Source organism: Castanea sativa, chromosome 12, assembly GCF_040712315.1.
Source record: "Castanea sativa cultivar Marrone di Chiusa Pesio chromosome 12, ASM4071231v1".
Taxonomy (NCBI): domain Eukaryota; kingdom Viridiplantae; phylum Streptophyta; class Magnoliopsida; order Fagales; family Fagaceae; genus Castanea; species Castanea sativa.
In genome coordinates, this window is record NC_134024.1 from 38,377,202 (window position 1) to 38,392,034 (window position 14,833).

At 31.2% G+C, this 14,833-nt stretch overlaps 1 protein-coding gene across 1 annotated transcript; it reads right to left on the reverse strand.

Annotated features, from left to right (window-relative positions):
• Positions 1-1,896: 1,896 nt before the first annotated feature.
• LOC142621038 (bifunctional TH2 protein, mitochondrial-like) lies at positions 1,897-7,044 on the reverse strand. The gene is made up of 6 exons (XM_075794357.1): positions 6,647-7,044; positions 6,432-6,540; positions 5,040-5,330; positions 4,497-4,911; positions 4,083-4,349; positions 1,897-2,669 (listed from the first exon to the last, which is right to left on the reverse strand). Exons 1-6 carry the CDS (start codon positions 6,871-6,873, stop codon positions 2,257-2,259), a joined length of 1,722 nt encoding a protein of 573 aa, XP_075650472.1. The 5' UTR covers positions 6,874-7,044; the 3' UTR covers positions 1,897-2,256.
• Positions 7,045-14,833: the final 7,789 nt, after the last annotated feature.

Consider the following 14,833-nt stretch of genomic DNA (forward strand, 5'->3'; position numbering starts at 1 on the left):
ATAAGGCTCTTTGAACTAAAAATAACAAAATTCCACATAAACTCTACTTATTTGAACACCAAAAACATTTCATATAATCTCTAATAGGATTTTGGTACTAAAATAAATCTACAAAACGACTTGAAAAATCCTAATAACTAAACACATTTTAATGAAGATACAATAAATTTGTGAGGTTTTTTTTTTTTTTTTTGGCACTAAAATACGATAGGGTGTTCATGCAACAGATGTAAGCTCAATTTGTTTCAGTTTCCATTACTTATTAAAAGTGACTCATTGAAGATGAGAATAGACAGTTTAGAAAGTTTAAAATTTTAATAGAAACTTTTAAAATTCAGAAATTGTTATAAAATCCTCCCTAAACCATAAAATAAAAAGGAAAGGGAATAGAGATTGTGAACCATAAATCTTGCAATGTCCTAGACAACCTTTATTTAGCTTAGGGTGGCTAAGAAAACAATGCACGTCCTTATCGCTGGTGCAACCAATACCGACACTAGGATTCATCAAAAAACAATACCGACACTAGGAGTAGGAGCACCTACTTTTGATGTCTGTCTCTCTCATCCTTATTATTACCATCTAGTCATTATATCTATTCTTGAATTTATACAAGGAAATTTCATTTTCATTTTGACTTATTATTTATCTATACTATTATTTAAGGGGCTTTCCCTGTTTGGATTCCTATTTTCTTAGTTCAAAAATGTCCCTATAGTCCCATGTTTAAATAGAGACAAAATTAAAGGATAATCCGGTAAAAACTCATTTTTTAGTTCAAAAATGCCCCTACAGTCTTATGTTTAAGTAGAGACAAAACTAAAGGACAATCTGGTAAAAATGCAACTCCAACTCCCACTAAAATATTGCCTAAAAAATAGGACCACTCTCCTATTAATTTTTAAATTGATTTATTCACTTATAAATTAGATTTTTAAAATAAAAATCATATATATATATAAAATAATTAAATACAGTTTTTTTAATAAAATGGGACCATTAAAAAAGAAAAGTCTTATTGCACGCGCGAAGCGCGTGTTATGAGACTAGTTATTATTATGTCTTTCGTAGTCCTATTGGAATTGTTTTTTTTTGGGTTAATGCAAGAGATTTGTGAAATACTACCTTATAGTGGGTTAGATAACAAAGTGTTCCGTTCCAATCAATTTTGAGATATAGCCTATTTTATTGGTAAGTTGACATACTAGTGGCATTTTGAAGACTCTATTATCCTCCACCCCTTTTTATGGATGGGATGGGATGGGAAGAGATTCAGAACTCATTGATGGAACAAGTCTTTACACATGTTGAGTACTAGGTTGGATTTACTTTTACTTTGGCTCCTACGAAGCTGGGGAGTCATCACAAGCCAATCAACTAGTCTCACGTGTTATGACTACAACGTTAGATTGCTTTGTCTCCTGGGAAACCTGGTGAGTCATCACAACTCACAAGCCAATTAACCAATTAACTTGACCTTTTGTCATTGAACAGTGTCAAGTCAAGTCAAGTCTTGATCAACTCTTACAAATTGACCACCAAAAACAGACTACCAAGTCTCCTCTCATTAGCGAAGGAGTTCAAAGATTGAGCTTTAGTTCTATTTTCCATTCAGGCTAAAAAATAACGTGGTAAAAGGAATTTGAGACCTCCAAAATTTACAACATGTTCTTCAGTTCTATTTCAGCCCACCACCCAAGTGTCCCTGAAGGTACGAGTTCCCATTGATAACTCCAAACTCAATTACATAAATAATACCTGAAACTTATACTAGCGAACATTCATGCCAGTTTGTGCATGTATATGCAATTAATAGGCTGTAGAGGAGCTCCAAAAATATTATAATTTACTAGCAACAATTTTCATAAATAAAGCATCTATTGACATATAAACTCATTAGACAAACAAATTGATAGATCTCTGCCTCGAATTTAAGTTGCCACTGAAATCTTTATCGTGATGAACACGTTTGAAACTTCAAATTCACATATCAAATGACAAACATTGAAGAAAAACTGAAGCTGAAAACAGGAGATCAATCAAAAGAATAGACTGTATCTGACTCTAACTAATATTGACTAGTAAAATTTCTATATATTTCTGGGCGGCAGACCCTAAGAAAAAAAGAATGAGGGCTGACCCGTGGCCCTTAGTTAAAAATAGCCACCATTTGTACTCTATATATCCTACTGTGTAATGTATTTTCACTTGAGAGTTTTTCTAACGAGAAGACACAAGAGAGAAAGAGAGAGGTACTTATGACCCCAAAATGAATGCATGTATCTCTGCCCAACTAGAGACTGTATAGAGAGTACCAGAGAGCCCTTTCCAATTACCGGAGCCACCTTCAACAAGTTCTCTCTGCTTCTTCACTAAACCAGAGAACAACGGGACAAAAGAAACACCAAAGTGATCTCCCAGTTTCCTTAGGCTTGAACTTGAACCAAATACAATGCCTACATCTGCTTGAAGCAGACAAAGCAAGTCACCCACTGCGCCTCCAATGTAGACAGTCAACTGCTTGCCTTTGCTGTTGCAGTTGTTTAGAATTTCATTAAAGCCTTGAAGCTTTTCCATGGGAGACTCCACCTTCTTATCAATGCCACCCGTAGTGACAGATTCTTCATAAGTAAGCTCATTCGAATGCACTTTTAACTCATCTAAGTCCCCTGCTTAGTAAAATAGAAAAGAAACTTAAATCATCTATGCCAACATTAAAGAAGACGAGGAAAAAGAGGAAAGGTACATTCATTCACATCACCTCTAATATTGTAACATGCATACTCTTAAAAAAAGAAAAAAGACACCTCATTCAACATGAAACCCCATCAGTATAAGTATTATGATGTCAAATTATTCTAATTTACAAGGGAGTGGGTATCACCACCCAACCTCTAGTCCAGGTGGTACCTCCGGTTCTCTCCCAAGGGGAAGAATCTGGGTTGTGTCCCTCTGGGTGTGTGTCCTGTCTTTATTGTAGCAAAAATAGTACAAAGAAAAAAAGAGTGGCTATCAAGTTCAAGAATGTGATTCCACCACAAGACAGTGGACCAAACTTCAGAATTTGCGGATTTACAGCATGAATCTGCATTCCAGAGCCATCCACAAACTAGAAAGAAAGCAGCAAAGCCGCACATTTAGATTAATGAAAGCAACTGAGACTGCCAATTATTCTCTAGCTAGAAAATTGGAGTTCTGAAGCATGCCAATGTAATCTAGTGCTGAGTAATGATTCAAGAACCATCTTTCAAATCAAGCTTGAAGCACCTCCATCTCCTTATCAACCAGATGGTGTGCAAAACAAACTTGTAGAAAATCGATATTGCCAAGGGTATGAATGTGTGTGTAGCAACAACTAATGAATCAATTACTTATTTAAGTTCAGCTCCCAATCAGAAAGCTTCACAAGGTCTGAGAAAACATTTTGACTAGATCGTAACCAAACTGAACTTCATATCCCTACCTGGTTTCCCTCAGATAGCCTTCATTTTTCTATATTTTAGTTAATTGACCACTGTCTATGCTTCGCTTCAAACCAGGTCAGGGCTTCATATATCTGCATTCCTTCTATCATTTTTTAACTTTAATATCAGGAAATATTTTGTGCTTTACAGTTGATCAATTGGTGATTAATCACAAACACATTATCTATCAAATATCATATTCCTCTTCTTTTATCTATCAAATATCACACTCTTCTTCGACTCAGCACATGTTTGTCAATCAGCAAAAAGTGCTCAAGTACAAAACCACTACCATCATCATCACCATTCCTTCTCTGAACCTCAATGTTGATAAATCTAGATTTTATCATTTTGATACCTAAATATATTTTCTTGTTATCAATCTTGAGTATGTTAAACAGCACATTATTGATAGAAGCAACATAGGCTGATTGACAACCCTCATATACAAATGAATCTAGAAGAGTGAATCAAGAAGATTAGTAAATATTTTCTTTTTGACATTTGTTTGAAATATTTTTCTTAACTTACATAGAGATTTCTCTACATAGTGATAATTATACAGAAACACCACTCCCCCCGTATGCGCACGCGTGTGTGTGTGTATGAAAATTATACCTGATGAAAAAGCTGACCTAATGAGATCACCACACCAGCAGTATGAAAGCACATGAACATCAGTGTTCAGGGTATCATTTTTCACAATCTTTTGAAAGAAACTTTTACAACCATCTTGAAGAATGAGACGCTGGCCAGCCCGTTTCACATCCTCTAGATTTAAACCCTTGAGTACTCCTGACTCAATCACCCTTGTATTTGCTCTTTTCTCAAACTCTGCAACTTGTTCAAGGGCTTTATGCAGACCTTCATAATCGAATTTTTCCGCTGGAACAACACAAGTGTAGTCATTATACAGAAAATTCTCATCTGACTAACTTCTAAACTTTTCAGGATATTAAACTCAGAGTACAAGCATAAAGTTATTATTTTTTATATGTATTAAAAGAGAGGCAATCCAGTCAGCTAGCAAACCTCTTTTGCTATCTGTCATGCTATCTACACATTGTTCAAACTCTTCAGTATATTGGGCGGAAAGAGCACCCCATGAGTTCCTCAAGTCGGCTGATGACATCCGAGCAAGTTGGGTTTCAGATACATCTGAGTCGGCCTTTGGTGCTGTTATAATTGCAATCTCTGCTAATATAGCAGAGGAATCAAATGCAGTGCATGTTAAGTCGAAGTCACAAAATATGGTAAAATGATGCTCTGCAGGGTCATGCACGCGAGCCAAAGGTACCACAGTTTTCTGAGAAACTGGTAGAGTACAGAAAAAATCAACTTCAAGTTTCATAGCTTGATGGTAAAGCTTTTCTATGACCTCAAGCTCTTCACCTGTTAAAGAAATGCTTAGTTTATCGAGCATTTCTTCGATTTGCAAAGCTGATGCCTGAATTCAGAAAGAAGATTATTGAGTACTAACAACACATATTTCCCCTACAACCTCAACACATTTTTTTCTAACACAAAAGGTTTGAACAAAATTGTATAGTAAATGCAACTGAAAATATGACGGACCTCAAAATTTTGAGAAGAATAGCTGTCAACCCATTTTTTGTACAGGTGATTACTATCATCTGGTTTTAGAAGAGCCTGGATCTCACTACTAATATAGACATAGAGCCTCATACAAGGTCCCAAAGCAGCAAGAGTATAAGCAGCAATTTTTGTCCTCTCAAAAGGAGTTGCAATTTTACCAGGAACTTTTTCTCCTTCAATTCTCCCTGAGGCCGCTGCCAGTAAGAAATCAGTGAATTTGACTGTTGCACTGATGGGAATGCTCTCATCTGGGAGTTCAAAACCCCATTCCTGTATGATAATCCTGTAAGTATTATATTGATGATAAAAACCAACAAGAGTACAAAATATAGGCATAAAATAATCATCACAATAAATGAATAAAGTACAGAATTTCTCAACCCTACTAAATACTAATAACTTGTCTACAAGAAAAAAACAATCTCCTGAATACCCAAATTACAAATGCGAAAAAAGAGAGGGACAGGGTCTCAGATTCTTAGGGTGCCTATAGAGACTGGCTAATCAACATAGAATTAATCTTACAAGAAACAAAATTTCATACCCAATACAAAAATATCCCACTTTAGCAGGGCCTGGGAGACGCGATGATTGGTAGACTCACCCCCTATATAAATATATATTTTTTGGGACACTGATTACTGGAAAACTAATCTCTCAAACATAAGAAAATTTTTATCTCACCAGTACCATCACCATAGTCAGAAAATAAAGGACAATGATTAGTTTTATGTTGATTGATTAGCTAAAACAATCAATTTAGCAGAGATCAATGCCAAAGTTACACTTCCATCCATTGATTAGTGATAAGTAAAAGATCGATTTTATTTATAATATGAAAATTACTCGAGTAAAAGATCAATCCGAAACTTTACATGATCAACAAATAGAAAAAGAAAAAGAAAAGAATGAAACTTATCTAATCAATGCAATAAACCATTGATTTAATTCTTAAAAAAACGTACTTAGATGTCAAGACTCAAGATAATTCTTTTTTATTACTTATTAATCTGAACATGAATACAATGATGATAACAATAATTCAATCACATCCATGATTTCAGTAACAAAGATCAAAACTAATATTAATTATTTTTTTAAAACATAACGTTGCTTATCTTTCACGCAATCAGTATCATCCAAGAACCAAATATACAAATAATTAAAAAAAAAAGGATCAATCTGACAATTCACTAAAGATTAAGCATCAAGAAAGACACAAGAAAAATTGAAATCTCCGATCGCTTTTCTAATCATCCAAAAAAAAAAAAAAAAAAAAAAAACTTTAATTGTGAAATAGTTAGTTTTCTCAGGAGACAAACAGGACGTAATGAAAAAGTAAAGTAAAGAAAAGAGCTTTGCTTAGCTTACTTGGACAAGAGTAGGATGCGCTTTAAGCTTCTCGAGCACGCGTTTCCTCAAGCACCGTATTGCGCTCTTGTCTTCATCATCGTCCGCACAATTCTCCGCCATTTCATATCTACCAAAACAAACAAACAAAAACCAATTCACAAACCCTCAGATTTACATATAGAGAGAGAGAGAGAGAGCGAGAGAGAGCGAAGCGTTTCCCGTTTTGTACTCACGCTTGAGCGAAGGCTCGAAGGAAATGGACGTCCTGAGAGATGCAATGGCGAAACGTTTCGGGGAGCAAGTGACCGGAGGCTAAAGAAACGAAGAACGGCGAGTAGAGAACCGCAGCGGTGTCGTTTCGGACCTTGATCCAGAACCGCTTTCCCAATCCTCCTTCGTCAACCACCGCCACGACTGGTCCAACTCCTACTCCTACTCCTACTCCGACTCCTCCTACCATCGACGACGACGTCGTATCGGCGATCGCAGCGATGGCTTCGCTGCGATCTCTCAGAGATTCAAAGAAAAGAAAAGAAAGAGAAAATGGACTTGTTAACTAACTGGGCTCTCACACTCACGCACTTTTTTAGAGAGAAAAAAAAAAAAAAAAAAAAACAACTGCAACAGAAACTGAAACAGAAAGAGACTATGGAGTTTGGTGAATTGGATTGTTATTCACGTTTTTTTTATTTTTTCTTTTCTTTTTTTGTGCCTTTTATACCAGTCCAATTTTGCGGGAAAATATGTATTTTTTATATGTATACGTAAAGAGAGAGAGAGAGAAAGGGCCGGCGGTCAACACAACTAAAATGTGTATTGAGAAATGATGACCAATGACTGAACTCTCTTTGGAATAGTGTAAGGAAATGGTTAACAGCTTTGTGATTCCCACCTATACTTCTTAGTATTTTTAAGTGTAGTGTAACAAGTACTACAAGTTTCACTATTTTTAATCTAGCATTAATAGCAGCTTCCGTAAAATGGGGTAAGTCGTGAATATAGGTAAGCAAAACAAAAAATCACTCATCTGTCCCTATTTTTGAATTTAGCAACAGTGCTCCCTATATTTAGGGCTGCATTGTTCATTTCCTGAATTAGTATTATGCTGTTCTTTTGTCTTAGGGCCCGTTCGGTAATATTGTTTTAGTAATGTTGTTTGTATTTTTTGAAAATACGTGTGAGTGAAAAAGTTTATGAACGTATAATGTTGTTTAAACACTGAAAACTGTTGTTCAAAATATACTACTAAATAACCCTTTAGTAACTTTGATGAAAAAAGTAGGTACTTTAAAAAGTGAGAATTAATTAAAAAACTGAATATTTAAATGAAATAAGATTCAAGTTAAGAAATTTGATATGGTTGAATGGGAAAAGTAAGTTTTTATCTTAAAATAGGAAGACACATATTTTGGTAAGTTGATACTAATTGCTCATATAGCTCAAGTGATTAGCACATTATAAATGAATACAAATCCTTTCTACCACTTATTATGTTTCATTTTATGTTCCACAGATCACAATTTGTTATATATTTATTTAACTTTCCTTATAAAATAGCCAAAATTTAAAATTAAAAAAAAATATATGGCAAATTATAATTAGTAGAACATAAAATAAAACAAAAAAAAATTGGTACATAAGATTTATATCCCATCATAATATTTGCAAAATTCAAAACAATAGTTATTTTGCTAAAAATTTTATAACTTAACTGATTAACAGATTAATTATTAGATACCGCGGTATATTTTCTAAGTAAACATCAAAGTTCAAATCTCTTGGTTACAACTTACAACCGTGGAATTACTCTCCCAAAAAAGTGCAAGGGCATTGAGGGGCAGGGCTAAATTCGGTATTATAGAAAAAGGGTGAGGGTATTTATGTATGTAAAACATGCATTGTACAAGATAGGGATGTTAGAGGCCACGTAGGATGACTCATGACTGGGCGTGACTGCTGGCTTGGATAAAGTGCGTACGCGAGGGGTGCGCTTTGTCAACGAGCCTTACGTGGCCACCACGTTTGATTCATATTCAATTCATTTCGGTGCTTTTCCAAATCACACAACTCAACTCCCAACAAAAAAAGTGTGTTCTGCTTAATTAATTATTTGAACCATGAATTTGTATTTCCTAGTTCTATTAAAAAAATTATAGTAAACTTTCTAAAAAAAAAAATTTATAGTAAATATACAACCAGGAATTTTTTTTTTTATATATGAAAACTTAAAACAAATTTTTTCCCTTTTATAGGTTCGATTGTTTCATTGTAAAATATTTTGCAACAATATATGTTAAAATCATTTTGTTTTTCAATGTTTGGATGCGTTCATAAAAATGTTTCGATAATCATTTTTCAATGTTTGGTTTGCCATAAAAAAATAACAAAGTTTCCTTCTTTTATTTTTTTGGATGTTGTATATCCACAAACAAAACCCATTCCAGATGCTCTAACATCCAAAAAGATCAAAACTTCTATCAATAATAATAATAATAATCCATTGAGCTTTTTCAATCTCTACCAGCTATATATTCAAAATTTCATGACCCAAAAAATAGATTAATATGATTTTAAAATTTTAATGGTGAAATTATCCAAAGAAGATCTACATCCGGCAAACTATATGCCATATACAAAATACTTCAAAAAAGAGAAGCTGGAGAAATAAAACAGAACTGAATATCTAAACTACAAACACAATAGAGTAAAAGGAAAATGTGATTTGTGTCTTTCAAAAGCCAATAGAAGACGCAGGGATAAACCCACAACATCACTATCTAAACTGCAGACAACCATCTATTAATTACAAATCACATTTAACCAAAAAGAAAATGACAAACCAACTTTTGTGTGGGTTGAACCTTTGGATCGCTTTTTTTCAACCTATTAGAGAGATTGTAATTGCTATACTAAAATAATTGATAATTTTATTATTATTATTTGACGTCAAAGATGATGGCTATCCACGGGCGAAGGCTTTGGGGACCCACATCCAACCTAAGCAATTTTACACATATTCAACCACTTTAATGCCCCACTTGGTAACAAGTTAGTGTCATCGATAGCTCTTGTTAAAAAAAAAATAATAATAATAATAATAATAATAATAGAAATTACCTTCATGTTTTTAGTTTGAGAAAAATATGTAATTTTGTATTTTTTTTTCATGAGTAAATTTAGCCCCAAGAACACAGGGACTGAGGGTTTAAGATTAGTAACCTTAATTTCAATAGATGTAGTAGTTCTTTATCAATTGAGTTATCCCATGAGATTAATTATATTTAATTTTGAGTTTTCATATACATAAATAATAGTATAAATCAAACTTTTTTGGGTCAGGAAAAGGTTAGAGAATAGTTAAAAGTCTTAAATGATCAAAGTATTGAGTGTTTCAGGACATTGAAGTCTAGACTCTAGAGTTCCTTAAGATAAAGGTTTAGGATACTGAACAAAATAATGAAACAACTTCACAACCTTTTCTTCGTGCTGTAGTTTCAAGTTTCCTAAATCTAATTTTCTTTTTCTTGAGATATTCGTAATCCAATTTATCCCAACTATCCGAAGCTTATCCAAATTTCTCTCAATAATAGACCAATGTACTGTGCCACCAGTTAAATCGCAAAAACCTTCTTGTTTTGGAACAAAATATGGAATGGTTTCGAGTTATGTACTGTTTATGCAATTATTTGGTTTTTGACGGTGAAAAACAACAAAAAGTACCAATTCACTTGATTGGCATGTGAGCTGACTTTAATCCGCATAAAAGAATTTTAAGTAAATTCACCAAATACTCTACCCTTCTACCCTTCTAATATTAAGGGCATTTTTGGTAAATTGTATGAATATATATTTCTCTCTAAGATGAATGCTATAGATACTCTATAATACGTATAATTATTTTATTTTGAAAACTTTGTATAACATTTTGTATTTTTATGCAACTGTCATTATCTATTTGTCATTGTTTTTATAAAAATATATTAAACTGAATAACAAAACTCAACTCACATGCATTATATTAATTATTGAACCAAAGAGTCACACTACTCATCCATACGTATATAAATAATATACTATGTGTCTACTTATCCAATTAAATGTTTGAAAAATCACTAATTTTAATATTTTTTTTAATCACTAACTTTATAATAAAATGTTATCATAACATTATAACAATACACACACATGTAACAAACCATTTATATTTCCCAATTATTGAATTATATAAAGTTATATTATATGTATACTACACACACACACGCATTTACACAAATAACATGTTAACAAAAATAAATAATAAATAACGCACACAATCAGTATCAGAAATACACTTATACAAATAGTATATAAATTTATAATAAAAAAAGATGCACTTACAACTTACAAACACTCACTATTTACTATACCAATAGTCAGATAGAGAAAAGAGATTCATGAGAGAGAGAGAGAGAGAGAGAGAGAGAGAGAGAGAGATCTATGATTTACATTATTGGTTGGTTTTAGGATGAACTGATTTGTGTTGTTTAGTTTTAGGCTGAACTAAATGTCAAAGTGTGCAAGATTTAAGTCAGGATATGCCAAAAATATTTTTAAAGGTAAATTAAAATAATATTTTATACATATAATTCTTTTTTATCAAGTTAGGGGGTCCATTTCTCCAAAAGCATTAGTAATGTCACCCCTATTAATAATTTATTTTAGAGAACTTTTTATGAAAAATTGAAAAAATCATCAAAAAAGTTAGATATTTTTTTATTTTCCCATAAAATGTTTCCTAAAATGGTTTATTAATTAATGCCCTAAGTCTAAGAGCATTCATTAGTAAAACCCTTACAAATATACAAAATTTCCATATGTACATAACAATTATAAAAATAAAAAATTATAAAATATAACCTCTCTCTTGATTTTTTTAAAAATAATATAATTATTTAAGCAAGATATTTCGTATATATAAAATTTAAGTTTTATTTTAATATTACAACTTGCTTCTCAAAACAAAAAAAAATTACAACTTGGAACCAAATCATATAATATATTTTATTATTTTATTACAACATTTTTTATTTAATAAAAATTACTATTTTTGTTCTAATACGCATTCAGAATTACTGCCCCACTTACCTTCTCCATTAGTCAATCACTCCAAAATTACAGAATCATATTCACTTTATTCCTTCACTGGTTGCTGCGCGCATGAAAAAATCTCTCTTAACTAGTATTTTATGTTGTCACTATTCAATCCATTCAACCACTACGTAGTACGTACTACCTATTCAAGTACAATTTTTTATTTATTTTTTGATGATCATAAAATTTTATTAATAAGCTTAGAGAAACCAAACTACAGAGACCGCCCTGTCTCACCCCTCACGGTATAAACAAAACAAGGGGGCTATTGACATTAAAGATAGGAACGAAAAAAATTACAATCTAAAGACCATCTAGCTAGAGAGTGAGAAGCATATATAATTGCTTTACTTTTAGGCATCCAACAAACTAAGAAACTTTTGTGATTATTAAAATATATGTTCAACACTTTTTGTGTTTAGAGAAGGCAATCGATGCATGGATGCACTTGCTAGATGGGGCAGCACCATGGCTGAAGATTTTGTTGTTTTTGATAACTCGCCGACTCTAGATATTTTGTATTTAGTTAATATGGACAATATTGGCATATATGTTAATCGGATAATTGAAGTTGATCTCACCTCTAGTGTGAGTAGGGGTGTGTAGAAAACTCACCAACCCGCCAAACCAAACCAAATCCGACACGACCTGACAGGTTGGGTCGGTTTTTAGGGCTTGGTGGGTTGAGTTGGGTTAGGTTATAATTTTTTTTTTTTTTTTTTTGTAGTGGGTCGGGTTGGGTTTGGGTCATAAAATTACAAGCCCACCAAATCCGACCCGACCCACCCATATTTTAATATATATTTAAAATATATTATATATTTAAATATATATTTAATAAATATTTTTTTAAGTTAAATATATTATATTTAAATATATATTTAATAAATATATTTCATCAATTTCTACAAATATATATAATATAAAATCCTATTACTTCTTTTAATATATATTTAAATATATTATGTAATTAATAAAAAAATATGGGTTCAATTTAATAATGATAATAAAAAAAAAGTCCAACCCATGGGTTCAACCCGACCCATGTGGGTTGGTTGGGTTGGATCGAATTTTTTTTGACCCACCATAGTGGGTTGGGTCAAAAAATTCTCTCAACTTGACCCATGCACACCCCTAAGTGTGAGATAGTCTGCTCTTTGTATTTCCTATTAACCAAAAATATATATATATATATATATATATATATATATATATATATATATATATATTCAACATAATTTTTTTTTGTGTGATTGATTTTTTTTTTGAGAAAAGAAAATATATATAGTTCAGGTTATTACAAGAAAAAATTCGTTGAGGGTGGCCCTAAGATGTTGAAAAAAGATTTCAAACTCAGGATTTCATAAATTTCATAAGCCTTAAGAACCAATGTATATATATATATATATATATATATATATATATATATGCTCTACAACTGTGCATGCCTCTATATATAATTATGTTAAATTTGTATATAATATTTTTATATTACGCTATGTTATTGAATCAAATCAACGATATAAATATTTATTAAAAAAAAAAAGTAATTTATGTGTTTGAGGTTTTTCTAAAATATTTTTGGTTTTAATTTTCATTAATAACATATTTTTATTATCTTTTAGTTATTTTTTATAATTATAAAATATATTTTAGTTATTGCTTATGGTTTAGCCATAAGCAAAATTTAGCAACAAGATCACATACTTCTTCTTACTCAACAAAATTGAATACATCAAAGAGCCACACTCATTCATACGTATATAAATAATACACTATGTGTCTACTTATCCAATCAAATGTTTTAAAAATCATTAACTTTAATATATTTTTTTAATCACTAACTTTATAATAAAATGTTATCATAACATTATAACAATACACACACATGTAACAAACCATTTATATTTCCTAATTATTGAATTATATAAAGTTATATTATATGTATACTATAAATACACACATTTACACAAATAACATTATAACAAAAATAAATAATAAATAACGCACACAATTAGTATAAAAAATGCACTCATACAAATAGTATATAAATTTATAATAAAAAGAGATATACTTACAACTTACAAACACTCACTATTTAGTATACCGATAGTCAGATAGAGAAAAGAGATTTTACATTATTGGTTGGTTTTAGGATGGACTGATTTGTGTTGTTTAGTTTTAGGCTGAACTAAATGTCAAAGTGTGCAAGATTTAAATCAAGATATGCCAAAAATATTTTTAAAGGTAAATTAAAATAATATTTTATACATATAATTTTTTTTAATCAAGTTAGAGGGTCCATTTGAACTCCTAAAGCATTAGTAACGCCACAGTAATTTATTTTAGAGAGCTTTTTATGAAAAATTAAAAAAACCGTAAAAAAAGTTAGATATCTTTTTATTTTCCCATAAAAGGTTTTTTAAAATGGTTTATTAATTGATGCCCTAAGCCTAAGGGCATTCATTAGTAAAACCCTTACAAATATATAAAATTTCCATATATACGTAACAATTATAAAAATAAAAAATCATAAAAAATAACCCCTCTCTTAATTTTTTTTTAAAAATAATATAATTATTTAAGCAAAATATTTCGTAAATATAAAATTTAAGTTTTATTTTAATATTACAACTTGCTTCTCAAAAAATAAATTATTACAACTTGCAACCAAATCATATAATATATTTAATTATTTTATTGCAACAGTTTTTATTTAATAAAAATTACTATTTTTGTTCTAATACACTTTCAGAATTACTGCCCCACTTACCTTCTCCATTAGTCAATCACTTCAAAATTACAGAATCATATTCACTTTATTCATTCACTGGTTGCTGCGCGCATGAAAAAATCTCTCTTAACTAGTATTTTATGTTGTCACTATTCAAACCATTCAACCGCTACGTATTACGTACTACCTATTCAAGTACAATTATTTATTTATTTTTTGATGATCATAAAATTTTATTAATAAGCTAAGAGAAACCAAACTACAGAGACCGGCCTGTCTCACCCCTCACAGTATAAACAAAACAAGGGGGCTATTGACATTAAAGCTAGGAACCAAAAAAATTACTATCTAAAGACCATCTAGCTAGAGAGTGAGAAGCATATATAATTGCATTACTTTTAGGCATCCAACAAACTAAGACACTTTTGTGATTATTAAAATATATATATTCAACATAATTTTTTTTTGTGAGATTGATATTTTTTTTTTGAGAAAAGGAAATATATAGTTCAAGTTATTATAGGAAAAAATTCGTTGAGGGTGGCCCTAAGATATT

Coding starts and splice junctions, on each gene's coding strand:
- LOC142621038 (XM_075794357.1), bottom strand. CDS start 6,873: ATGGTAGGAGGAGTCGGAGTAGGAGTAGGAGTAGGAGTTGGACCAGTC. Junction 6,541..6,646: donor CTTCGAGCCTTCGCTCAAGC/GTGAGTACAAAA, acceptor TTGTTTTGGTAG/ATATGAAATGGCGGAGAATT. Junction 2,670..4,082: donor TAGGTCAGCTTTTTCATCAG/GTATAATTTTCA, acceptor TTTACTAAGCAG/GGGACTTAGATGAGTTAAAA.